The sequence below is a fragment of the Pholis gunnellus genome, assembly GCF_910591455.1.
Source record: "Pholis gunnellus genome assembly, chromosome: 11".
Lineage (NCBI taxonomy): Eukaryota > Metazoa > Chordata > Actinopteri > Perciformes > Pholidae > Pholis > Pholis gunnellus.
Genome location: NC_136538.1, coordinates 9,755,830 through 9,782,345, shown reverse-complemented (window position 1 = coordinate 9,782,345; position 26,516 = coordinate 9,755,830). Strand labels below are relative to the sequence as shown.

General features: G+C 41.4%; 1 protein-coding gene across 3 annotated transcripts in view; it reads right to left on the bottom strand.

Moving 5' to 3' along the window:
* Window positions 1-26,516, bottom strand: part of macrod2 (mono-ADP ribosylhydrolase 2) — a 372,886-nt gene that overhangs the window by 12,843 nt on the left and 333,527 nt on the right. Inside the window, exons 9-15 of one of the 3 annotated variants that reach the window (XM_079168947.1) lie at window positions 18,390-18,468; window positions 12,688-12,726; window positions 10,927-10,986; window positions 6,354-6,392; window positions 5,930-5,974; window positions 3,966-4,112; window positions 3,240-3,308 (exon numbers count right to left, since the gene is read on the bottom strand). In XM_079168947.1, the coding sequence (XP_079025073.1) occupies window positions 3,240-3,308; window positions 3,966-4,112; window positions 5,930-5,974; window positions 6,354-6,392; window positions 10,927-10,986; window positions 12,688-12,726; window positions 18,390-18,468 (478 nt within the window). The remainder of the gene's footprint in view (window positions 1-3,239; window positions 3,309-3,965; window positions 4,113-5,929; window positions 5,975-6,353; window positions 6,393-10,926; window positions 10,987-12,687; window positions 12,727-18,389; window positions 18,469-26,516) is intronic. The other 2 variants (XM_079168948.1, XM_079168949.1) reach the window with 2 other exon arrangements.

Below are 26,516 nucleotides of genomic sequence, written 5' to 3'. Positions count from 1 at the left end.
AGAAAGTGTCAAGCTGGTCATTTTGAAATGAAATGCATCCACAGTCACAGGTGCAGTATAGCTGGTTTGATGTCAGCTACAGCATTGTAGATATTATGAATCAATGCACTCAACTGAACAAATAACCTAACAGCATTTTACAAAGCATGCACTGTTCAATAGGATCAAAGAGGCGTCTTGTCTTTTTGGCCACTGTTAGCAAGTTGGCAAGGGAAATGGATAAAATAATGCATCCAGTGTATCCTCATATCCTACATTTTTAACAAAACAAGACAGATGTATTCTCGTGGAGAAATTAAGTGCAGCAAATGTAAATAATGCTGCTGCAATATTTGTCCATTTGATTGGTGAGATTTGGCTCAACGGTATGAACTTGTTTCAGAAACGTACACGGCTTAAACAAATACTTCACCCACAAAATGACCATTTGTATGTGAATAACTCACCCAGTGTTACCTTGAGTTATTAACTTGCCTCCACGGTGAACAGATAATCAACAAACAGAAATCCAAGTCTCATTTATCCAGTCGTATGCTCACTGCTTCCCAAACACATGCATCTACGCTAAAACCTTTCTATTCAAAACACTTGTGAGTCTGAAGAGTTTTAAATATTTATTCAATAGCAAGACTTTTCTCTGTTTTTGACTCGCCCTTGAGGCATGTGAGAAAAACAATGTTTTCTTCAAGAATTCAAGGCAACACAGGGTGAGTAATAGAATTGGTCTTTTGTGGGTGAAGCATCCCTTTAACAATTTTCTCTCTTGCCTGCAATCAAGTTAAGCTCCTCTTTTGTTTCTGTCTAAACACGACGTCAGACAGCCAACAGGGTATGTGAGAAGAAAACACATTATATCACCATCTCTGAGATATTTGTGCTTGCATTACTACTTGGTTATTGTGAATATAAGACAACATCAAAAAACACATTAGATAATATAGTTAAGGATGAAATAGGTCGGACTTAATGTAAAAGACAGACACACACTCATGACTCATGGTTAGGTGTATGCATATGTGTGTGACACAACCTAATTTTCAACTGTCCTCAAATTGTTTGATTCATTAGGCATTCCTCCCACCATTATGAGGCATTTTATTACTCCTTTCAGTGAAGCAGATTTAACCTCTATGGCCATGAGCAGGCAGCCTGATTACAGTTATTATTTTTAATAAAGGGTATTGGCTCGGGAATCATTTGGTCTCGTCCTGTGAATAGCTGGTTACGCGTGGCTAAGCCAGGCTTTGAGACAGTTTGAGTCTGCACTCTGCTCCTCTATACAAAAATGCAATCTGCCTGCAATCAAGAATGACACCACTGTTTACTGGTTGACAGTGCCACCACACAGTACACGGCCCATGGCAACCCGACACAGTGACAGCCACTGGCGGGCTCAGGCAAGACACAATCAACAGGCTGAAGTGAAGCTTTCCAGTGATGGAAGGCCTGTAGTGTTTGTGGGACGTATTCCAATGGCTTTTCAGAGAGGATGGAGAAGGCTATCTCAGATGGATCTATCTGGAATGTTTACTCTCAACCTAAATTAATTGAATGTCAGTCAAAGAGAAAGTGAAATGGAGGTGAGGGAGTGACTGAGACCTTTGTGTAGTGCAGTGGTGGGAGAAGGGTGGCTGGGGCTCAACAATCTAACCCTCAACAATACCCTCAATCAGTGACAATGTGAGGCAGAGAAAGCTGAGGATAAATAAAGATAGATTATCCCATGTGGTCAACTAACGAACATAAATGAGAAGAAAGAGTTGTTTGATCCAAACAAAATGGCTGGCCTTATCATGGAGCTCAACTGCATTGACGAAACCATTTTCATTCCCAATGCGTCAAATACCGCAGCGTGGCCAATGTTCCTCAGCGTCCGACGCCGGCGCACGGAGGCACTCTTTAGCGAGTGTAGTGATGCAACGGGCTTGCAACTAACTCCAATGTAAACACAGCCGCGTCTTTATTGCTCAGAGCAACTGATGTGATGTAAAAAGCAAGATAGTTCACACAGGGTGGGCGAGTCAAACAAACACAGGACTTTCACCCAGGAGACAGCTGTTCTTGTCTCGTGCAAAACAAAATTAAACTTTGACGTGTGTCACGTCAGTCGCTAGTGTCGCGTGTCACGTTGCTAATCATATGAGTCATTAGTCAGTCAAGTTAACGTCAACCACGCTCTTTTCTAAGTGGTTTAACTAAGTGTTTTTGTTGCCTAAACCTAAATTCCTGTGAAGGCGCAAGTTTATTTTGAAACGACACTGCATAGAACAAGCGTAACTTGTTGTGCCGTGCCTGCCATGTCCCAAAACTGACGCTATAGGGGTACGTAGAGCGTCATAGTTTAAAGCTTAGGGCCACCAAGCTGCTGTATTTGACGCATTGGGGTGAGAATGTGTTGGAGTGGCTGAATAAAGCAACTTGACTAAAACAGAGAGATACAGTACAATATAATTTAAAGTTGATTATATATATATGTATTTCTAAATGTTTTAAGGCAAAGTAAATTCCTTAAACAGCACTTTTACAAATGTCACTGAAACAGGAGTAAATAGTGGATTTGTTGGGGACTATTTTCAGCCGTTGATTAACACACATTAGGAGGTCTAGTGATTATTACAACAGCATGTTGCTGTATGTGGAATTGACTCTGAACAAACTACAGGGCTAATGTTCATGAAGGCCCAGGTCACCCAGTGCAATGGTTTGGCTCATTGATGGGTTTTTGTTATTGAACAAAGGAAGTCTATAGCTCAGAGAAATAAGCTGTTTTAGGCGTTGGATACACACAACACACTTTCCTAATGATTTGTTAACGATAGAAAAATATTGAACATTGCCAGCCTGCTTCTGCCAATGAGAGAGCAATGCTAAATCCTTACAGCTATGATAGTCAGTCTTATTTATATATATTGTGATTGACTGATCTCAGCACCTCCATTGAGGCTTCCAGGGATGTGTTATACCTCCTGAGGCCCCCTGCAATGCCTACACCTCCTGTACAAAGTGATGTTATATGGGTGAAGTAGATCTTAGACCGGCTGAGATTGATTCCAGGGGAAAACTAGTTTGACAACCAGCACAAAACAAAAACAACGCTGGCCATGCTAATTCAATACAGAAGTATACAAATACAAACAGACTGGACTGTAAAATCACATTGATAAAAAGTCAGTCAGTCAGACTCTCCATCAGGTCAAATCAAATCATATGAAATCAAATCCAGACAAATCCGATCTTACCTTCCATCTCCACAGTAGACTTTGCTGTGTCGTCATTTTCTGCTTTCTTGGCAGGCTGCTCTTCCTCTGCTGGAAAAAGGAAGCAGAGCTCTCATGTTTGTTACGCTACACATTCACACGTCAGTGTTTTTGCAGGAGATCGCACCCACGTGTCTGCAAAAAGAAGCTTGACGTGCCATGTCCCCAGTGAGATCAGCTTTGTTTATGTGTGTATTTGTTACTATGGTTAGTGTGAATACTACAGTATGAGGCTCCAGTGGTAGAATATTGTAAGTCCAATATTGCACGCAATTTGAGCCATTTCCTCCCCTCTTTGTTCTGCTTATTCTGTGCTGAGAGATGAATTTGCAGATTCAAACACTAACAGCAAGAAATACAAAATAAAAAAACACCCTTATTGTGCATTTGTAGAGTCCCATCTCCCAATGGTGTAATTTTAGATTGCTGGTAAATCAAAAACGTAAACATCTATGTTTCCATTTGGCTATGTCATTATTCAGGCCATCACGGTTTCATGCATTGAACTGACTTATTCATATCTGTCTGCCTCAGTGCCCCCTGGACACTTTGCTGCATGCAGTGATAAAAACAGTTGCTATCAGGGAATCACTTCATCACCTGAACCTTTTTCAAATTGGTATGAATATTTGTGACTGACAACTCATGTACCACAAAGTTTTTGATGTAGAAGAATAGAAACAAACACATGCACCCTTAACTATATACCTTTGTCTTCATCTTTCTCGTTGTCGATGCCTTTGGCTTCATCTTTCTCTTCCTTGTTGTCAATTCCTATATCTTCATCTTTGTCCTGGTATTCATTTTCATCTTTATCCTTTTCTTGGCTTGGCTCCTCGTTTTCTAAATTTTCATCTGGCGGCGCACAAACATTGAAATGTAAAAAGAAGTACCTTTTGAAGGATTAATTCAGGCAAAGGGAATCAAAGCCTTCACAATAAATCCTGTAACACATGGCAGAAAACAAGCCCATACGTCATGACTGCTGATGGAAATCTCTCAGAAACATTTTCACACCCAGAGGTTGCTCTATTCCAGTTTGAAGAGCACAGGGTTGAAAGGAAAGAAGTAAAAAACAAACATTTTCTCAAGAGAAAGAGCTTGCTTTGGGCTGTATAAGCTTGTTTAAATGCAGATTTCTGAGACAGCCAACTAAAAGTAATCCAAGATATAAAGTGTGTGATGTGGTTATAAGGGTTTCACTAGGTGCTTGTTTGCTAGGGTGTGGTTTCTAATGTTTGAAGGAAAAGTTTAAATATGTGATTTTAAACTACGCGTAATAACTCTGGAAAGAACGTCTGTCAGGGTCCGCTCCCAATCTTTATAATAGTTATAGCATGTCACTCATAGCTTATATAACTTATGATTTGTGTTGTATTTTTGTCTCTGTATAAATGTCCACTATGTGTTGTACTGCTGCTGTGTCTTTACCAGGTCTCTCTTGAGAATGAGACCCTGCGTCTCAATGAGATTACCTGCATGATTAAAGGTATAATAAATAAAACAGGCATATTACTAATAGATAAAGAACAACATTTGTATGTAAAGGACTAATACAAAACAAAATGTGAAGGAACAGAGTACTTAAGGTAAATAAATGTGCTTATAAATGTCTGTGTGCAAAGGATATATTTTACAAAGTAACCAAGACCACATTATTGAATAACATATTGATCTGTGGTCTCTGGTATTCACCTGCAAAACACACACACACACACACACACACACACACACACACACACACACACACACACACACACACACACACACACACACACACACACACACACACACACACACACACAAGAATGATGCCACTGCTGTATTTTGGGCTGAATTAGTCTGCAGGTGTTGTTTAAAACTGTATATCTTTGCTCCTCCTTCCTCTCTGTTTGTGTCTCACGAGAAAGTAATTACATATCGCAGATTTTGAATAGCATCCCAGGGCTGCATTTGCTATAACTCTCTCATAGAATATCTACAAAATTCATGTTCAGAGAGGCTCTATCTGTCAAATCTTTGTCAATGGGATGGGATTTGAATAAAACAAAAACAGAAGAGAGGCGAGGCACTGCTCACTGCCAATATGCAAATGCAGAACCTTAATTATATACCAGCAGCGCAGAAGATATTCGGAGAAAGAGAAATGGTTCTAGCTCAACGTTAATGGTGGCCTCTGTGTAACACACACATGTTTGCTCACACACACACACACACACACACACACACACACACACACACACACACACACACACACACACACACACACACACACACACACACACACACACACACACACACACCCACACCCACCCACCCAATTCACTTAAGGCTCTCGCTGTCAGCACAACAAAACACATCAGAGTCTCGGGGTGTGTTCATCCAGCCTGTAGAGATGCATTTAGAGCTTTGAATAGTCGTTACGCCTCTGCTGCTAACAAGACTGATCAGATTAGATCTTTAATCAAACCCTTAGCTGAAGTGAAAACCATGAGCTGCACGTCGGTCAGCTCGTACAATTCCCATCTCGTACAATTCCCATCTTAGATTAATGTGCGCTCCTTCCCTTTCAGAGAGTGATGTGTATGGTATAGTGTCAATCTGCACACCGACAAAAACACATAATCACGCCCCAGTCTGTGCTGGAGCCTTGGCTTGTGACTGTACTATACCTGGGTTTTGACTCGCCATGTCCACGTCTTCATTTCCCGCAGCAGCTGGAACAGAAAACATTTAAGTTCAGTGCTAGTGCCTGGAGTTGAATTGACTTGGCTTTCAATATCACCTCAAACAGCCTTTTCATCCCATCTCTTTGTGTAGTTTTGTCTTTGTTCTGCAGTATGAGAGCAACAGAACCACAAAGACATGCATAAATTAAGTGCAAAAAAGAATGTCACTTCTAAAACCATGCATAATTAAGGGATTTCTTTGTTCCAAGCTTCTGTGATAAGAGAAGTTGGAGTGGTGGCACACGGGATGGAAGGACTGAACTGGAGCGAATAGAAAATTCAATTTTTGATGACAAATGACATCAAGAAGCACTGGTCGAGCCGAGGGGCTCAGAACATGTGTTAATGGTCCGTAGAGCTACATTACCATCATCGCCCTTGTCTTCATCACCTATCTCCTCTTTACCTGAAAAGAGAGGGAAAGGAAGAATCAGCCAAGCACAAGCATGCATTGGAATAATGCCAGTTGTTCAAATTTAGATAACAGAGCTACTAGTCATACTAATGACCATAAAGTGTTCATCTTAAGGCAAAGGATTCATCTTGTGAGAACTGGCATCACCTTTTAAAACAGTTACCTCCTGTTTCTCTAGCCTCACTTTCACAATGTGTTTTGAAATAGAGGAGTTTCATTTGGTTTTCTGTCCATGCTCTCGGTTATTGGTAAGAGAACCTACTGCTGAACCTCCTAATAACAAGTCATTATTCAAAGTTAATTTGTTAGCTTTGCTAGTCTGACATATCCAGCTTTAAACTTCAGTTGTTGTTTAGCAGTTTTTTTTACAACAAATTAAAATTCAAGGCACCGTGGCTAAAATATAGTATCACTATAATACTAAAGAATAGTGAATAGTATCACGATGACACGATGAAACATGATACTAAAAAGTATCATGTTTCATCGTTTTAGCGAAGTCCATGAGGTTTCTGTTTTCTACACTTCACTGGAGAATGACACATACTGTAGGCTGCATACAGACATCATACCTCAAGTTGTCCATCTACATACTGTACCACACCGCGGCAAAATGTGTCCAATGTATGCACAAAAGATGTCAGTAGTGACATAAAAAACTAATCCCTGCAATATATCTCTTACCCCACACCATCCTCACCCCTCTTCTTGCTCTCAAACATTCCTACACACACACAGACACACACATAAACCAATGACATTTGGGACAAATTGAGTAAATGAAAGCCATGACACCAATAAGGGAACATGCTCTACAATGGCTATTGTGCAGCTTCTATAATTGCTTTTTTAACAAGCTGTAGAGAGAAACCATTTTTTCATATCTATGCAATTTTGCCCAGCACTCAGAACAATAAAAATGCCAGCCTCCATTAAATGGGGAAAAGGCCAGTTCTACCAGTGCTGCATGTTTTACTCAAGTGCCTCTGTCCATCACACAGAATGCTGGTGACACACAGTAGATGGCAATCCTTTCTATTAATCATGACTGGCATTTTGAGATGGAGCCACAGACAGGGGTCTGAAAAGAATACTTCACTGGGAAAAGCAGGTTAAGATGAATGCCTCTCTGGCCATGAGGTCATCCTAAACCTTCCTCCTGCGTTTAAAAATCATGCATGGCTGTTGTATCCGTCTAAAGTGATCCCAAGCAACAATAGATCAGATACGACAAAAGGCTGAATGTAATTTCCTCCCCGTTATTTGATCATTTGTATTTGGTGTATTGAATGGAACAGTATTTAATTTGTGATAAAGGAAGCTAATGGACAGATTGTGGATAAACACACAACATGCACACACAATCGAGACAACAAAAAGAGTCTATGTAGGGCAGATGTGATTTATAATGGCTCCCAGATAGGTTTGATTAGAACATTGTCTCTCTCACAAAGTAAAAACCCAACCGGCACCTCCACCAGGTCGCTCACTCATGTGCTCCTGACAGCAGGTGGCAGCATTGTCCCAGCTTTCCTCCCCAATACTCTCTGAGTGTCTTTACTGCGAGTCTGGGTCGAACATACTTCACATAGAAGGGCTACAGCCAAAGTCCACACCTCAAAATTTCAGTGTCAATACTCCCATGATTTCCACTTTCAAAAATATGGCGACTAAAAGGCAATTTCAGGCACTCGCCTGCACTTGTTGTTGAATGGCCGACAACGCTGTAGTGCTTTCTTGAATAAAATGTTAGTGTCACACACACACACTTAAATGATTTATTTATGTCAACATCAGATTCAGAAGTACAGTATCAGAAGAGCATAAACTATTTAGATGCTGATATGCAACCTTCCCTGTGTGTCCTACTTGCATGACCGTTAATATCAACTACAGACGACACTTCCAAGGAAGTAAACGCAATATCCCCCTTTCAGAAATGATTAGAAATGTAAACACATTTACAGACCCTCGCTATGCTCTATCTCCCATTGCTTCCATTAAGCTAACTGGGGTAGAGGACAAAAAAAAGACTTGAAAAATTCATGAGACGTGTGTAAAGGAAAAAGGGCTCTGAGATGACCAACAGCTCTTATTCAAAGACCTCTTGCATGTAACATGTGTGTGTGGGTGTGTGTGAGCAAAGTGCAAGTGTATTTATGAGCGATGCTCCACAGGGTGCCGCGGTGTAAAAGATGGCATCCCATGGAGAGGCTCACTGTCTGTCCACACACAGTGTTATTAATCTGCATGTCCATCCACGCTCTGTGCCATCTCTCACCATCTCGCCCCGCTCTTCCTCGGGTATTTCCCAGAAGGCTCGCTCATGCCAGGCAAACAGACCCAGCCAGGCATTGATTTCTGGCTCAATGTTCACATTTTACCGTGCCCTGTGACATCCACTAATCTCACTAATACCAATCTGATATCAAATAATAGACACTGTGGGGCTGCTTGCCAACTCAGGTATGCTCTAAAGAGCTAATACCCCGCCCTGGACCTCCAGCGTTCCCGTCTGTGTCTCACCCACCCTTCCCCACTCTGTCTTTTCTTCTTTCTATAGCTCGCAGCATCTGCATGCTGTGCCCATGTTTCATGTGGATTACATCACGACATAGCTCTTCATACACACACACAGTTAATCTGTGATCCTTTTTTGCAAATACACCTCAGGGGTTATTTGTAGATGACGAGGGATGGCGCGTTTGCTGCTTTTGAAAAAGAGTTGTGATACTGTTTCTTAAATCTGAACAACTCCCCTGTTGTGTTGGTCCTAAAGTAAATATAATTAGAGCTTAATTTATAGAGCACTTTAAATATGAAATGTCTCATGGAAGTAGGACATTCATTTGAGATTTATGAGACATAAGTGCTTTGAAAAGATCACAAAAAAACAACGTGATTAAAGCAATGAATAGTAAACCAACACTTAGAGAATAGAATAACAACAAATAAATCTAAAAAAACACATAATACATAGCAATATAAAAAATAATGTGAGACGTGTTTTGATTTTGTCTGATGTTCATAGTAAGATTTTACAGTTGCTTGTTTGTGTTAATTGTGTGCTTTTCACTGTTTTCTTCCTTCGGTCCACTGAGACTGAAGAAGCATTTTGCTCGTGCAAAGTTGCAGTTGTAGCAGCGTGTGTGACAGAGCAGCCCTATAATTACCTGCAGTCCACTAACCAGTGTATTCATCATGGAACAACAGAAAGCCTTAATGCTTTCTCTTCATCAGTGCCGTGGCTGAAAACCCCTCATGTCTGACTCGTGGACTGAGAAGAGTGAATCCCCTGAGGAGCGTGATGGCTGTGACGGATCGCACTGAACCATATTGACAGACACACTCCACTAACTGTGTGCTGCAGTGTAATTTATTCCAAAAAAGTGCTCCACATATTGACTATACCAAATAGGCGACCTGCTTTGCTGGCTCTATAGACGAGTTGGTGGAATACAGTGCATCTTTCTTAAAACACGGGAGAACAGAGGACTCTCAAGCATCTTATAATGTCTGTTTCACATAGCTGACTCGCTCGCATTTCCTCTGCTCTGCGCTATCTTGACATCTGAGTGTTTTCTATGATTAATCCTTGCTATGTGCTACATCGAACCAGACCTAACCTTTGCAGTGCAGGCAGTACAAAATCCTTTCATTCCTTTCCTGTGAGAGAGGTTGTGTCAAGGACTGAGTGTTCCCATGCTAGAAAGCTGTGCCAAGGCCTTTTGTGAATGGATTAGTTACTATTAAGCTGCCGGGCCTGATAAATTAGGATTTATAAAGATTATTACAAAATACTTATGCCCTCCTAATGCTGTTGATTGAATTTGTGAATCATATTGAATTACTGCTGTGGATTAGGGAAAGGTATGCTGAATAGGCGGGGAGAAATGACTTATTGTGAATTGTTTAACAACACAGAATGTATTGACGTCCTTGAAGTGTCTGCGCTATCTAGTCCAGCTCCTCACAATCAGCCGAGAACCCGTTTCCCCAAAGAAAACAACCATGACTGCTATCTTCAAAAATTCCCTGCAACCTTAAAGGCTTGAAGACAAATGGATGGTGTACGATTTTAATTGCCTACTAACACCCTCCAGTGTAAGAATCTAATTATCTTTGGTCCATCGTATCGGAGAAGCCTATAACTGTTTCAATATTACACATCCAAAGTGGCTGAAACGGCTGAAATGGCAGAATAGCCAGATAATGGCTTCTTAAATAAGTTTGCCTCAAAGAAAACATTCTTTTAAAAAAGACCACGCTTCATCTTGTATTCATTTCCCCAAAGAGCAAGCGTTAACCGACGAGGAACACACTCCATTACTTCATACACACAAAACAAATGATTATCATATCAATGTTTCTTTTACTAGTCATGACACCTGGCATGTCCAAAACATAGTTATGATTATTAAAATTAGAATACAAAAGAAACACACACACACACACACACACACACACACACACACACACACACACACACACACACACACACACACACACACACAAATATGCTTACGTCTGTTACCGTCTTCACTTTCTTCCTTGGTCGTGGATTTCGTAGATGGAGGTGTGTCATCTATAAATATACAAGAATAAATGGTGATTTACAGACGGGGGAGTGACATGTCGTTATCCCCCAACACCATCAGGATGCGAAGGGCGTGACATCTTCTCAATTGGAACTGTTAGATGAGAGATGGTGTGAGTTAAAGACTTTTGGCACGCCAAACTCATCGGCGCACTGATTATTCTAACTTGGCTATCCTGCGTCGGCTGACCACGCTACAAGACCCTGTGGGAGAACTCACAGCCTTTTACACGGTTTTGTTTTATACCTGCCACACAAAAAAAAAATACTCCTGTGGGGCCGAAGGGAAGAACGAATGTGAGGCTTTGTGACTAACTCCAGATCGCAGTGCGAGACAAAAGCAGCATTCCCTGTGAGAATGGCAGTCATTCGAACCTTTGAATAGGCTCCAGCCTGCACCGATTCAAGCTCTGGCTGATGGAGCACAATAAAAGCCCAGTCCTTGGCACTGGCGCAGAGGCCCATCAAACAAGTCCAAACTGGACCGGGGCAGAGCTGGCATGATGATACAACAGAGCTAGGAATTATCAGGGGTTATTTCAGTTGGCTTGATATGGTCTGGTGCTATGTTGTTATAGAGTATGCAGTGTAAAAAGGAACCCGACAGAAAACAACGCAGTCGCTCAGGAACCAACAAATACGACAAACTCAAATGCACTTCCCCTCAGCTAAGTCTTTATGATTTAGCCATTTCGTGCACATTGTTTTACTCTGGAATATCACATTTTACAGTGCACTTATAAAACAGCCCTTTTATGTTCACCCAAAATGGAATCTCATTGAAAACACAGATGCGTGTAATTGGCAAATCATGGGGGGAACTTTAGGAGAAAAAACATTTTGATAGCACCCTGGGTTCTCCATCTACAGTAATCTGAACACTTTCTTTGACAGACAGTAAAACTAACATTGCTCTTTGCTTAGTTGGTTGCACGTGCACTATGACGTCTTCGAGGGACAGCGCCATTAGATCTGGCAAGCCCCTGCTCTGAATCCCCTCATACTCATAAAGACAACTTGCCATCAGGTGCTTTCTCAGACCTACTGTACCTCGGAGAAAACAGCTAGAGGCAGTATATTTCATAAAAATTATTTTGCATACAAATGAGAAAAAAAAGGTTCCTGCTTCACAGGTCAATTGGATCTATTGTTCCTGCCATTCAAATAATATACACACTTCCACGTGGCTTTCTGTTGAAGCCATCTCTTATTCAGGACATCATTGCAGAGACAAATGTCAATAGTTTATCCCGATAAGCAGTATCTGGGAGTTTCAGGCCGTGTGCCAAGATGGCGCGGTGATAAAAGCATTATGCGCTGACAGTTGTGTTTGTGCCATCGCCTGGCGCATGCTGCGGAGGGATGTCGCTCTGCTGTTTTTTTGTCACTCGCTTAAGGTGGTCTGAAGGCTTTGTGCCCGTAAGCCGGATGAGCAGAATGGTGTTGGGAATTAGCTGTGGATATAAGCTCTAGTAATGTAATGCACCTGACATGAAGTATTTTTAACTGCGATGTGTCAGGCCTGGGATTCAACTTGTCACCAAATGAATAAACATTCAATTTCATCTGCTGCATAAAACCTAGCAAAATCGCTGTCACCAGTTGAAGCTACGCCACTCACTCAGCCTCTGTGTGCTTTAATGGAGGTGTTCAGGTGAAAAGGCAACCATGAAATATTCTGTCACTCACCTCCCTTCAGCTGCTCCTCTGTAACCTCCATGTCATTGTCTGGCAGAGGGGGAAGAAGACAGCATGTCAAACCATGCTATTTTATAATGTAAGATACAGCGAGTCATCACAACTCGTCTCCCTGATTATAATATTAGAGCACAGTATTCTGCTTAAACCAAGCAACCAATTAAACAAAAAGCGTAAGTAGATTGTGATTGATATATGATTCTTCTTTTGGCATGAAAAGAAAAACCCATTCTATTCACATTTCTGCAGATACGTTTTCACCTCCTACTTCCACACCAGCTGCCATGCTCCCAAATCTTACCAAAAACCCTTTACAGCCTCCCTCAATTTAGCCAGCAGACGGCCTTGGATCTAGTGAGTTATTACACCAAATGAATGAATGTGTGGGTGTGTGTTTGGGGGAGGGGGGTCACATTCATGAGACATTCTTTTTCAATTAAACCTATAATGGTAGGCTCAGCATAAATAATACACAAAAACTTAAATTACAAGTGACTGCAGGCTGGCGAGGACATCTGCGCCTTTAAAAAACAAAACAAAAAACTTTGAATTTCTCTTCTTTTCTATATACGTCTATTGTGTGAGACAGACGGAGTGAACTAAAGGTGTTTCTGGGGGGATGAGTTGAGTTGCACAATGGGAGATGAGAAGGATGCAGAGCTGCAGAGAGAGAGAGGAGCTGTGGATGCCTGCTCACGGATCCCGGCTCCCATCCTACAACCACACACTCATACACTCTCAGATCTAAGCATGCCTCAACAGTCTTTAAGTCAAGCCACCATATATATATATATATATATATATAGCATGCATGTGCTTGCATTTTAGTATGCACAGTTCATATGAATGGAGCATGTTTGAGGGCACATTTATGACTGTGTGTGTAGATGTGTGTGTGTATATGGCGGTGAATGAGTCTGAGCAATGATTGCGTTGTGGTTTACAAGCAAAAGCAAGCATTAGCTGTGATGAAAGGCTGTTGTCATCTGTTCTGTGGAAGTGTAACCATCAGAACTCCCAGTGGATCCAGCGACAGATTTTTCTTTTGTATAACACTGAATAAAAGGCTACAGTGCATTAATCTAACCCTGCTTGGGGAAACAAAGGACGGCCCGCTGATACAGTATAACAATAGTGCAAGGATGGAAACACAGAGTGTCGCAGCTACTGCCACATGCTATGACATTATTACCACTGCTCAACACTGCTGTCAACACAAGAAATGCATGCGACTTAGTCTAGAAAAACAATATATGACACGGTTATTTCTATCTAGGGGTAAAGACAACACAATTGCACGGTTAGCTTCACACAAGGGATTCTTGCTAGATGGCATGCTTGATCTTTGGATCAACAACAACTATTTTGTTGACATATGCTCATTTGCTTTCTTTCCGAGGGTTAGACGAGAGGATCAATGTCACTTTCATTTTATGTGTGCCAAATATGAATCTAGAGCATTAGTGGCTCAAAAGCTCACTAATTAACATGTTATGGGGCCCGGCTTCTCGTCTGGTTGCCTGGCAACTTCAGGGTGATGACATCATTTCAGGCAGTCACTGCACCCGACCAAGAAATAGTCCAGTACATCAAACCCAACTGGTTTTTACACTTCAGTTCATGTACAGATTAAACAAACAAGATACAACATGTTTATTAGTGTCATTTAGAGGTGCTAGCTGTTTCCTCCAGCTACAAGTCTTTATGCTAAGCTAACCGTCTAGTTGTGATCGATCCTCAAAGAGAAAGAGCTGTTCCTGTTCACTCACATGTTGGTATAGCATGCCATTATGTATTTAAAGTTGTAACTGTACTACAGCCAAGCAAGTTCTAAACCTCGATAAAATCAAAAAGACCGCATTGATAAGAAACTTGCAGGATATGTTTGTACTTTTTTATGTTTTACTTTTTTATTTCTATGATTCATGCACAAACGGGAACATTTTCAATTATGATGAGTAAAAGTGAATCTCATATCTGCCAAAGCTGACTGAGAGACTCTGAGCCCCTGTGCTTTTTGACAATCACGTCGCTAACGCACCAGGTTTTTTTCCCTGCCCAGAGGGATGGCCTCGTGAAAGCAATACCGACTTCATTTTCACCCCTCACAGGGTTCCTGGAGCCCTTCATCTCTTCTCTCCACACGTTACATGTGATAGAAGCATGTGCATATCAGCTTTACTCCTTCCAAAGCAGTGGGGGGGGGTTGAGGGGATGCTATTATTATGGACATTTGGGGGTTTGTGTCTGGGTGTGGGGTTGGGAGTTTGGAGTGTATTAAGAGCCATTGACAAATGTCAATTGGAGAGTCAGTGAAACATTTGGGGAGAATGTAGCAGCCCCTCCTGATCTGTGAGCTGTGTTAATATTGTCAGCACTGTGGCTGATTGAGGAGAAGAAGAGATGGAGCCCAGCTTGTGGGCAGCCACCCGGATCATATTAGTGAGGGATTGTACCCAGAATCAATTTCAACATGCTTTTACTCTCTGCAACCACAGCTGCCTGACTGCTTCCATGCTCGCAAATAATACGTGCCAAGGCAAGCATGTGGTAAATCACAATCTATGAACCAATCTGAATACTTAATAGAATCATGTCGTTTGATTAATTGCATTGATTAAGCCCTGTCGATTAATGGTTATCATTTTTTTTCTAAAAATACAACCATGGTAATTCAAGGTGCATGTATTAATTCAAATGATACAAACACTGATGGTCCTCTTTACCAGATAGCGAGACTGTCATAGCACCTTTGAGATGTGTAAACTTTTATGGCCTTTTTAAAGTAATGAATAGGTCATTATATCACTGGTTATGAGCTCAGTAGGCGAGTTGGGTAATGGACGGTGAATGGCACTACAGAGGCAAAAGCTTTACATATAGTTGCTGTGTGTATTAGCGTGTTTGTGTATTTGCATATTTCAGTATTTGTGTTTGAGAGGCTTCGACTTATACCTCTAAACAACTGAAGTACTCCTTGAACAGGTATTCATTAAAAAGACCTTTGTCTCTCTGTGAGAACTCCATCATTACTCATCAAACAGCAGCTCCTTTGGTGAGTCTGTTTGAACACTGGGCACAAACCACGGCAAGAAATCTGGAGTCTTTGTTTTAATGTTTCACTGCGATGTCAGTGTTCAAATATCCAACACTTGAATAAGTGCAACTCCTGTTTTATATGTATGTGTTTGTGTGTTGTGGCTGATGTTCTTGTATGCAGGTGTGGATGAGTATTCTTGTCAGCACAGGCCATTTTTCAGTTTCCTCCTTCTGCAGAGATGTAACCATATTTTGGCTCTCTCATGGTGACAGCTTGTGGAAATGCACATTGTAATAAAGCAATTTCCTGTATGCAAATGCCCTGTTTACACGTTCCTGCTCCAGTCATTGTCACTTGACAGATTGCTTGAATATGAGGAAAGCAGCCATACAATGAAAAATGAGAGTAGTAAGACTTCAATAAAAAAATCTATTGCGCCAACGTTCAGCTCTAGACATGCTTGAAACTGATGTCACAGGGAAGATCCTGAGTTTCACACGACCACACGGGCAAATTACAGAAACATCAAGGCCACTATTCACAACAGCCTCAACAACAACTTGGCGATAGAGGCGGCCGTGGAGAAACTCCTTCTTGATATAATGAGGAAAAATGATAGAAAGTGGATGAGGTAATGGGCTAGCGGCATGGGAACCAGGAGAGGTGTAAGTGAGAATGAGTGAGGGAGAGAGGGGGAGAGAATATGAAGGGGGTCGACGTGACAGAGGGTTATTAAAAACGAGAGCATGGTGCAGGAGGACAGAATGTTCTCAGGCCTCTGTGTGACGCATTCAGCGTTGCTGTAAGATCTACCTGACTGTCTGTCTCTAGCAGTGAGGATGATAGGATGTTCAGAAAGCATACAAGCACACCTGCAGAGCTAATTCACAGCATCTTATTCACTACTGCCACTCTGCGCAGGCTAAATGAAAGTCTTTTACACACGACCTGGTTATGCTTTCCCTACATGGTGCAATCAGCACTCCTTTCTTTAAAGCGCACCTATCAACATCGGTTGAACTCATCGACGTGATGCAGCCTGGCTGGATAAAGAATTCACTCCCGTACGCGAGTGTCTAGTCTACAATCGCAGATGCAACTGTGTTATCTTAGCATATTCCAAATGGAACATCTTAAAAGAGCGGTTGTTTTCATAGGGAGAGGACGGTAAAAGCTTTGAACAAGCACCAGGTGAAAGACTGGAGCAGGTGTAGGCGAGCGCGGTGCCTCTCTCCAGACAATGACCCCGAGTGGGAATGTCACTTATTTAGCCACTTGGCATATAATAGAATTAATATCCTCTCTAGCCCACACACACAGCAGTGATAAAGGTGGCTTTGACTCCAGAGGTCAAAGGGCACGTGACAGGCGAGACGCTTTGATGAGGAAAAGTGGTGCCTGTGGTAAAACTCGACATATAATTCAAAGACTGACCTCTGCCTCCCTCATTAGCAACTCATTGCATGATGGTTAACAATATTTATTAAAGAGCCTTCTAATAACTTAGCTCTCAGAACTTTTCTGATTTCCCTTTGTGGCAGAGCCTGTTGTTTTGTGTCTCTGTTCCCAGTCGTGGAGAAATACAGGGCATTTATCTACTGACAGCACTTGTAAGTGGCGAGAGTGATAACTAGAGAACAACAGCCCCAGATTCTCATCTCAGAGCACTAATATGATGAGACGGCTGCTGGGTGCACGGGGGCAGGCATAATAATTAAGGTCTGTCCCCATAATGTAATCTTTCAGGGTATAGAGCCGAGGCCGGGAGCGGGACGAATGACGGGGGAGAACAAAACACTCTCCATCTGGGAGCAGCGAGATGAAGGCCTGAGAGCAGGTATTCCGTTGGGGAGGTGGGGAGGGAAAAGTGAGGTAAATGGGAGGTAATGCAAGGCTGCTGAAGCCAGCCAGCCTCTTTCAGCTCCCGAGCTATTAAACTCAATCCTCCGTGGAGCCCCCATCAGAGCTGGTGACTGCTCCTGGCCCCCGAAAAAAAAAGATGATGCCGTAAAAGGGGGGAGGGAATTGAGAGAGAGACAGAAACGAGAGTGGGAGTTGAAGATAATGGATGTTTGTTTATTTCACACATAGAATTGAGGAGCAGTAACCAAGGACGATCAGTGGTTGCTATGCTTCCCTGAATTTTTAGCTCTTGCAGGAGACATTCACTGCCGAGGACTATTATTACAGTCAATCAAATCTGACATTAAAGTCTCATCAGAATATCAATAATTATGTAAAGTATCAGCTTGCTGGTTCGCTGACAAGAAATCTAACTATTCTAATCGTATTAAGGCAATCCATAGAGAACCTGACGCTTGTTTTACCAACTGTCTGCATGAATCATTGCTGTTAATCTCCCAAATGGCCGTGCGGCTGCGTTGACTTTGTCTGCATTTGAAGGTGTCAACCAAGCCTGACAGGTTCTTATGCCACTGCTCCCAGGAACAACATATCTCTTGCTGCAGATATTTTCTACGATAAACAAGGTAGCAAAGCTGCCTGGGTCTATACAGACGGCCAATTATGTACATGGTGACATCACATACTACACAAATACCATCAAAACTCCATTCAACTCAAAACGGCGAAATGATAAGGGAGGAAAGGGAATGATGTGGTAGTACAGACAATTGGAAGTTAAGACACATACCTGGAAACATTTCAGACATTTTCTTCTTGTAGATGGCAAAGTCGGTCTCCAGGAAGACACAGAAAATGACCCGTGTGATCTGCACAGGAAGAAAAAGAGACAGAAGAGCAATAAGTGTTATTGCAAAAAGCCTCTCTGGTGAATTACATGACAGAAAAACTAACTGGACAAGTTTAGATTTGATGATAGTCTGCACCAGCAGGCCACAATCATAGCCATTCAGAAATCTAATTAGTTACTCTCCATTTCAAGACCAACCATAGACCCTCTGAGACAACTTTTAGAGAATATAACAGCACATCACATCAGTGCAAGCATTATTGAATGGGTGCATTGTTTGAGCAGAGCAATACGCCTCGGTATCAAATACAGTGCAACGACATGAAATTGCGACATTAAAGATAAACAACGAGGAATACTTTCACCCAAATTGAAAATGACACGAAGAAATGGTAAATAAAGTATTTTACTCTACTATTTAGGATCATAAAGGCATAATTAAATGTTGCAAACAATAATGACATGAAATAAGTACATTTGATATTGAAACCTCAAACAAATGAGAAAAACTATTTGTGAAATTGAAACACTTTCGGGGAAAACAAGATGACTTATTTTCAGTTTCAACATCATAAAAAACAATACAGGCAGAAACATTAACATATGTTTGTTTTTTAAAGTCCGATAACGGATATTACCATCAGCCAATCATTTCATTTTCTTGCCCTAGATCTTTGTTTTCTAGCTGTGCAGTTGTGGCACAGCTAGTTGATTCAACGACAACTTTGGAACAGTTACGTGGTCAACACTAACAACATGTGCAGAGGTTACAGGTGCTTAATAATGTTGAAAATAAATCTATGTACTGTATACTATTCACGCAACGGCTGCAAAGACGAAACCTACTGCTGCAGAATGTTTGTGAGAAAAGCGTTAAAGAATTCAGTAAAGGTGAAATCGGGCTCTAACATAATGTGAATAGCTCAGTGGGTGTTGATCAAAGCCAGTCACTCCTCCTTTTCCTGACTGTGCTTACTGACATTTCAAACTGTCTACGGCTTTCTGTATTCGCTACTGATGCTAACCAGACCCCCCAAAACTACTAACTGTGTGAATCATTTTGTGCATTATTTAAAAGCTGTAGCATCACACTCTGAAACACTGTTAGAGTGTTGGCATCGCATTTTTGGCACTGACAACCAACCTTTGATTAGAAAGGAAAGAGGTTCCTTTCTGTTTGATTAACAGAACAAACAGTAAAATAAGACTCTGAACAAGCTCACTGGCTCTTTGACTAAAAGTTTGTAATGACAAATTATTACATGTGAAATAACTTCCAGCATATTTGAGTTATTTTACTTCTATTGTTGGCTCAGTAGAAATCTGGTAACCATTTTGTTTTCCACCTTTAGGGCCAAAATCATTCAAGTATTCGGTATAGTACGATTTATTTCCCCCAAATGTACAACAATGATAAAGTTGGAGAGCATCATGGTTCCTGGTGCTTTCACTAGCCCAGACATTCGCCAAATGATTAGATGTAAAAATAATATATAACCAACTCTGTGTGTTATACTTTATACTGTAAACAGCGGGACTACTGTCAAGCTATCCAATGGCCATGTACACTTCCCATCCTGTGATAATGCTTTTGAAAGATTGCAGTGAAAGAGGTCACCTCTTTCACTTTTATCCGTGGAGTCTTAGATGTGCAAACATCAGTCACAGTCACAGAGACGCATTACACACCACGGCAGCAGATAATCGCTTGACTGAATATGGCAATTTTACAAAACAGCCATAATGGCGGCTATCCGGCCCTCATCCCCCTCCATGCAAGATAGTAATGTTATGGGGGAATAAAGAGAGCTCTCCAGCTTCAGCCCTATCCCTGACCCTGCCCAACACGAAGGATCGGATTCAAAGAGGCACCCTTCTGGTGCTCATACAGACATCTATCTATTAATAGTTTATGATCCGAGCTTTGGAGTAAATGTTAGGAGCTGCATCCAGGATGGCAACATTCATTCATTTTGTTAGATGTCTTGGGGGGGGGGGGGGGGGGGGGGGCTTTGTTCATAAAATGTAGACTCACACTCTCAACAACGACAAAAAGTGAAAGGCAGCTTTAAGTCCCCTTTGAAGTCGTGGGCTCGCTGACAAACAGATTGTGAAAAATTTGATAATACGCCAAGATAGTGCATACCACTGGGTGCTGGAAGGCCACAGGACAGCAGCTCCCCAGGAATTTCCATTACTCTTTTATAGAGCTCCATTCTAAAACTGACTGCCCACTGTGAAACAGAATGAATCATAAATTCATGCCTTGCATTGAAACACACCGAAATGCCAGACAGACTCACACACACACACCATCACACACACACACACACACACACACACCATCACACACACACACACACACACACACACACACACACACACACACACACACACACACACACACACACACACACACACACACACACACACACACACACACACCTTTGATGTTGATTACATTCCTCCTATGTTGTGTTTGATGTGATAAAGGAGAAATATTACTCTGAGTTAACAACTTGTGCTAAAACAAAACCAAATGGAAAATGTTTGTATCCACGTCATGTAGACGCTTGATTCTGGCTCCCTCTCCCTCTCCGTCATTCTCTTTGTGTAGTTTCTGTTACAGCATGTCCACATTCTGCAGAAGGCTTGGCAAGTTCTTTTATTCCACAGATCAGAAAAACATCATGGTCTTTGACAGATATCAGGCGGACCAGGATACTAAATAAAAACCAGAAATGCCAGAATAGAGCACTGACATTCTGTCTGTATCCAAACAAAAACTGCTGGCCAAGACTCCTTAACAGTATGAAATGAATCAAATACAACAGAGACGGTGATCTGTGACTTTTTCTTTGTGAGAGTATATTCTACCAGTCTCAAAAAACACCTTGTACTTTCAAAGTCAGCTTATCTCCTGCACGCACACCTACAGTACGGCGTAGTCATAGACGAACAATCTTGGAGAGCATTTTAACTGAATTTGAACCAAAATCAGATACACCAGACATTTATAATCACATACACTTAAAATATCTATATTGATGATTACACATACAACAAAGGAGAAAATGGCATATAGTGTTATCATGTTAAAAGGTTCTCTATTCGACATTCAGAGCATTAATATAGCAGAAAACAACAATTAGTGGAGTAATGTCTACTTGAGCAGAGAATGAAGTCGCTCTCCTTCTGTGTGTTGTAATCAAGCCCCCACGTGTAAGCACGTTTAACTCTGATAGCTCTGTTGCCGCTGTTTGCACTGTGAGCTGCCGACTCCACCATCGCCATGTTGAAAGCAGTGTGGAGGCAATAGATATGCTCTGAATTTCGTATTGACATTATTCTTTGTCTGAACTAGAGCGCTTCCGCATTGCCTCATTTTGTAATCTTACTGTTGTCTGTGAGAGTACTTTGCTCAGCGTCACCACCGTTATCACCCTTTACTTGACAACCCCCCCCTGTTTTTAAGCTTTACAATTTAAAAAATAATAATAAAATATATATATATATATATATATATATATATATATATATATATATATATAAGGCCACAAAGTAACCATTTAGATTCCCCCTATGTGATCAGTTTATCCAAAAAGCCAACTATTTGAAAAGTTACGCCAATATTTTGGTAGATGTGCGCCAACCAGCTGGCAGCCGGTTGGCGAACAAAAAGCACACGTCAACAGTGTTTTTGTAATTACTGTAACTACCAGAAAGGGCAGACACAGGTCTGAACAGCATGCTTTTTTAGTTTTTCATAGCGGAGCCATCTACACCAAGTGACACTACAAAGTAATTAGAAATGTCCTCATATATGATTTCAGGCCATTTTCATATGTCACTTACGGCTGATGGATGTGGTATTGTAAAAACATCTGATCCCTGCAGAGTAGCAGCTGAATGATACGTAATATCTGTCATTGTTTACAACCCTACTAGCACTAAACCGGAAGAACCAACTAACAAACAATTGTGTTCGAAACGCAAATAAAAAAATGGGAAAGGTTTGATTTAATTTGATTTAAATTAGCACTGCAGAGTAGAAAATGTTACTAAATACTCTTGGAAAAGATGCCCAATATTTGGGTCTGAGGCTGCTAGGTGTGGGTATATCTGTGTCTGTTGAGCGTGCACCCTGCAGCTGCCAAGGTTGAAAAAGTTAATGGAAGACTAATTAGAAAGCTGGGATCACCGCATGCAAGCCTGCGTAGTCATTACTCATCTCTGATTGGAGGGCCTTTGCCAAAGGGTGAGCGCAATATGACTGGGTCCCCTTGTTGCATATGCGAGGGATGGTCGGCTCGACAGAAATGTGTTCTGCACAATAAGGTGCGAGACTGTGTAGTTGGCTTGACCTGTCACACTTTGAGACCCAGCCAAATTGGGGGGGAAAGCTAAGAGTTCAATGGACCCTATGGTTTTGACAGAAACGGTGCGTTTCCTCAAAAAAACATCATCAAAATGTATAAACAGCATTTCTTCAGATATTCCTTTAAATAAATCAAACAAACCACAGTAATGTTTTGAAATAATTCATCCCTGAAGAATCCTAGAAAATATGTGAAAACTTGAGAACTTGTTTCTTTCTCTTTTCTATGACAACGTACAGACATATTTGTCAACACTACTGTATATACTGTAGAATATTTAATGACGCAGTTTAAGATTTAATTTGAACACGTTTTTCTTCTAACTTGATAACCATTTCAAAACCAATGTCTCTTAGTTGTAATTTGGTTCTGAATAGAAGATGAGACTAATTAAAATCAAAATGCCAGGGGTGCAACCTTCGCCTTTGGATCTAATTAGCATGGCACATGAAATGCAGAGAAACAACATGGCCGATGCATGTGCCACAGTGTTAATGAGTAGCATGAAAGAATATCAAAGTGTCTTTTACTTACATTTGTTGTTTCATGAAATACTGTATGTGATTTTTAATTTGTGTGTATCTGTGGCTCATCATTCTGGCGCAGAGCTCACCAGGTGCCCCAGACTCCTATTGGCTGGCTGACAGATGAGCTGTCATAGCTGGCCACCCATGCCCATAATTACATTGGGGGTACTGCCAGCAGAATGTGACGTGCAGGCGCAACGCACGCTACTTTCACTACTTGCATTTCCTTCTTGATTCTGTCACAAACAATAATAGGGACAGGTTGCCCTAGCATGTCTGCTCCAGCTGGAGCCCTAACCCAAGGGAGATGTGTGTCTATGTGTCCTGTGCTGCCTCGTTACAGAGGCACCGGCTTATTCAGAAACCTGAACGGTTGCATCCAGATGGACAACAGAGACAGGAGACTGATACACAAAATGAACACTGGCTGAAATAATTTATTAATTCACTTTATTTGTTCATGAGCAAGGTCACAATGAGTAAACACAGGCATGCACTGGGTGCAAGGGAACCTGGGCAGCTCACCAATCCATCACAGTGGCTGGTCATAATGAACTGTATGTAGCATACACTCACACATACACACAGTAAATACATACAGTGTGTGTTTTGTTTGGGATTTATTTATCTCTGACATGACATGTATGACATACGAGTGTTGTGCCTTTGATCATACACTGATAGTATATGTCATTGTTTGAGATGGATTGAATAATTCCAGCGAATTATTCCTGAGCCAGAAATATCCCCCCCATAAAACACAGCCTTCCAGCTGCATCATGAAAGCCACAATCAGAGAGAGACAGTCTGCTTTGTTGTCGGCAGCGCTGGATTGGATAGAGGGTTCACTTTGAGGCAGGTGGACCATTTCCAGGCCCTATTATGGATGTAATTACACACACCTGCGTCCCCCTGACCCACTGGTACACACAGACTGCATCTATGAAAAACTCTGCTTGGGTCTGACATGCATCTATTGTGTGCAAACATTCCAAACACATATGAAGATTGCTAGATCCTTTGTGACCATTACATAACTACCCAGTCCACGTTCTGCTGCTTCAAATCTGCTCCTCACAGTGACATCCCTCATGTCCGCTGCCTTCACCAGCGTTAGGGATTATGTAGGTGGCAGTGCTGACAGCTGCAGCCAGGCACTGGCACCGACTACTCGGGTGAAGCTGTGAGCAGCTCTTCCATTTGACTTTGATTGACCCCCGACTGCCGGGAGAGCTGCAGCTCCACCTGCAGCAAGCTGCTGAATTATCATTTCAAAGAAGTGCCCAGAAAAGGTTATCCCTTTGAACAAAACGCCTCCATCCATACATCAAAGCAAGAGCCTGACATTGGGCTATCAGAAGGCACGGTTACGACAAAAGCTCGGAAGAAAGTGCTGAGCTCAAATTCGTACTTTCCAAAGCCAGTCGACATTAGATGCTCACTATTTCACGATAAGGGCAATAGGATAGTCAATGGAGTCAGCCTAATATTGCTAAACAGACGACAGATTTTGGTAAATGCTTATGTATACAATTATGCATGAGTGCTCAGCACAGTGTGACTAAGTAGAAGTGATAACATTCTCGTAAGCTGCCTGGTTATTTCATCAGTGTAAAACATCGCCATGCTGCTTGTAAGACCGTATATGCCGAGCAGAATATAAAACATTTTGACAGGAAAATGCTTCCTTGCTAGATATGGAAAAATCGGTGAGATAATATATCAGCAATTTGTATGTTAATTCAATAAATGCTGCGTGAGCCTCACATTTTTTAGACATTAGAGCTGAACAAATAGTTTCGACTACTGTATTATTCAGGCTTCATAGCTACATGGTACTGTAGACAAAAAAATTGGAGTACAGCATGCTTGAGGCATCTAGCATTTTAGCTCACATTTTCCAAAATTGTTCTCTCAAAGTGAAAGAGACAGCATTTGACTTTCACAGGCTTTGAGCTGTTCCTGCCAGCTCCCGCTGCCAACAGCAGAAGCACTTTGCTATCGGATTTAAAAAAAATAAAAAAATAGCCAGCAGGAAAACTCCATTCCTTGTATTTCATTTCATACTATTTTCATATATAATCTGTTTGAAAGAGGAGGGCAGGCTTTATGGATTTTAAATTCTCTAGTAAATTTTGACAATAAGAAGAGCTCATTTGTGAGTACCTGGAGTCCAGGTCACTTCAAACAGTTGCCTTTTTTTCAACATTTCCTGAATCCGGGGCTTTCTTTAACAAACTGACTCAGAAAACCTCATACATGCCTTTGTTACGAGCCAGCTTCATTACTGCAATTCTCTGCTAATGGGTCCTCCAAACAAAACAATCCATAGATCACAACTCAGCTGCACAAGTTCTAACCGGGACAAAAAATGAGAAACCGTCATTGGTTACCTGCTGCTTTCAGAATACAATTATAAATGCTCATTCTGGTGAACAAAGCAATGGCTAGTCTGGCTTCACAGTACATCTCAGACATGCTTATCACTTCATAACCCCAGCAGATCTTTGGCAGTCACAAGGTGAACATCTCCTCCATGTGTTCAGAACACTTTCTAAGTCTGGTCAGAAGGCTTTCAGTATTTATATACCTGAAGAATGGGACAGTTTGCCTGTTGATCTTAGACTTGGTCTTACACTGTGTTCTTTTAAATCTAAACTAAACACCTTCCTTTAAATTTGAGTATTTTCCTAAATGAACACATACAAAGTATGCTTGTTGTATGTGTGTATGTATATGTATTATATGTGTATTTATGGACGTCTCTGTTTACTGACCTGCTTTTGTATGATGGTGCAATGCAAACACATTTATATTGAATTGAATAAGAACACCAAACACCGCGGCTGGATTCATTCTAAAGTGGCTGTTTTACCTCTCTGAGCTTGTTCCAGCAGAGTAAAGTAAAATGTCAATAACCTCCCACAGGAACAGTAACAGACTTTGCCTGACTGCAACTAAATGTTTAGTAGTACATAACCAATGACAGTAATGAAAATCCTTCTCCATCAACAAGAGGACCAGTAAGTACATTGGAGGAGCTCTAAGGGAAATGTCAGTACCACGAGTGCCTCAAGAGATTTTAAATCCACCATAATAAAGCATCTTTTTGGCATGCGGCCAATAGACCCCACTGACAAATTTGTCAATTGATATGGATG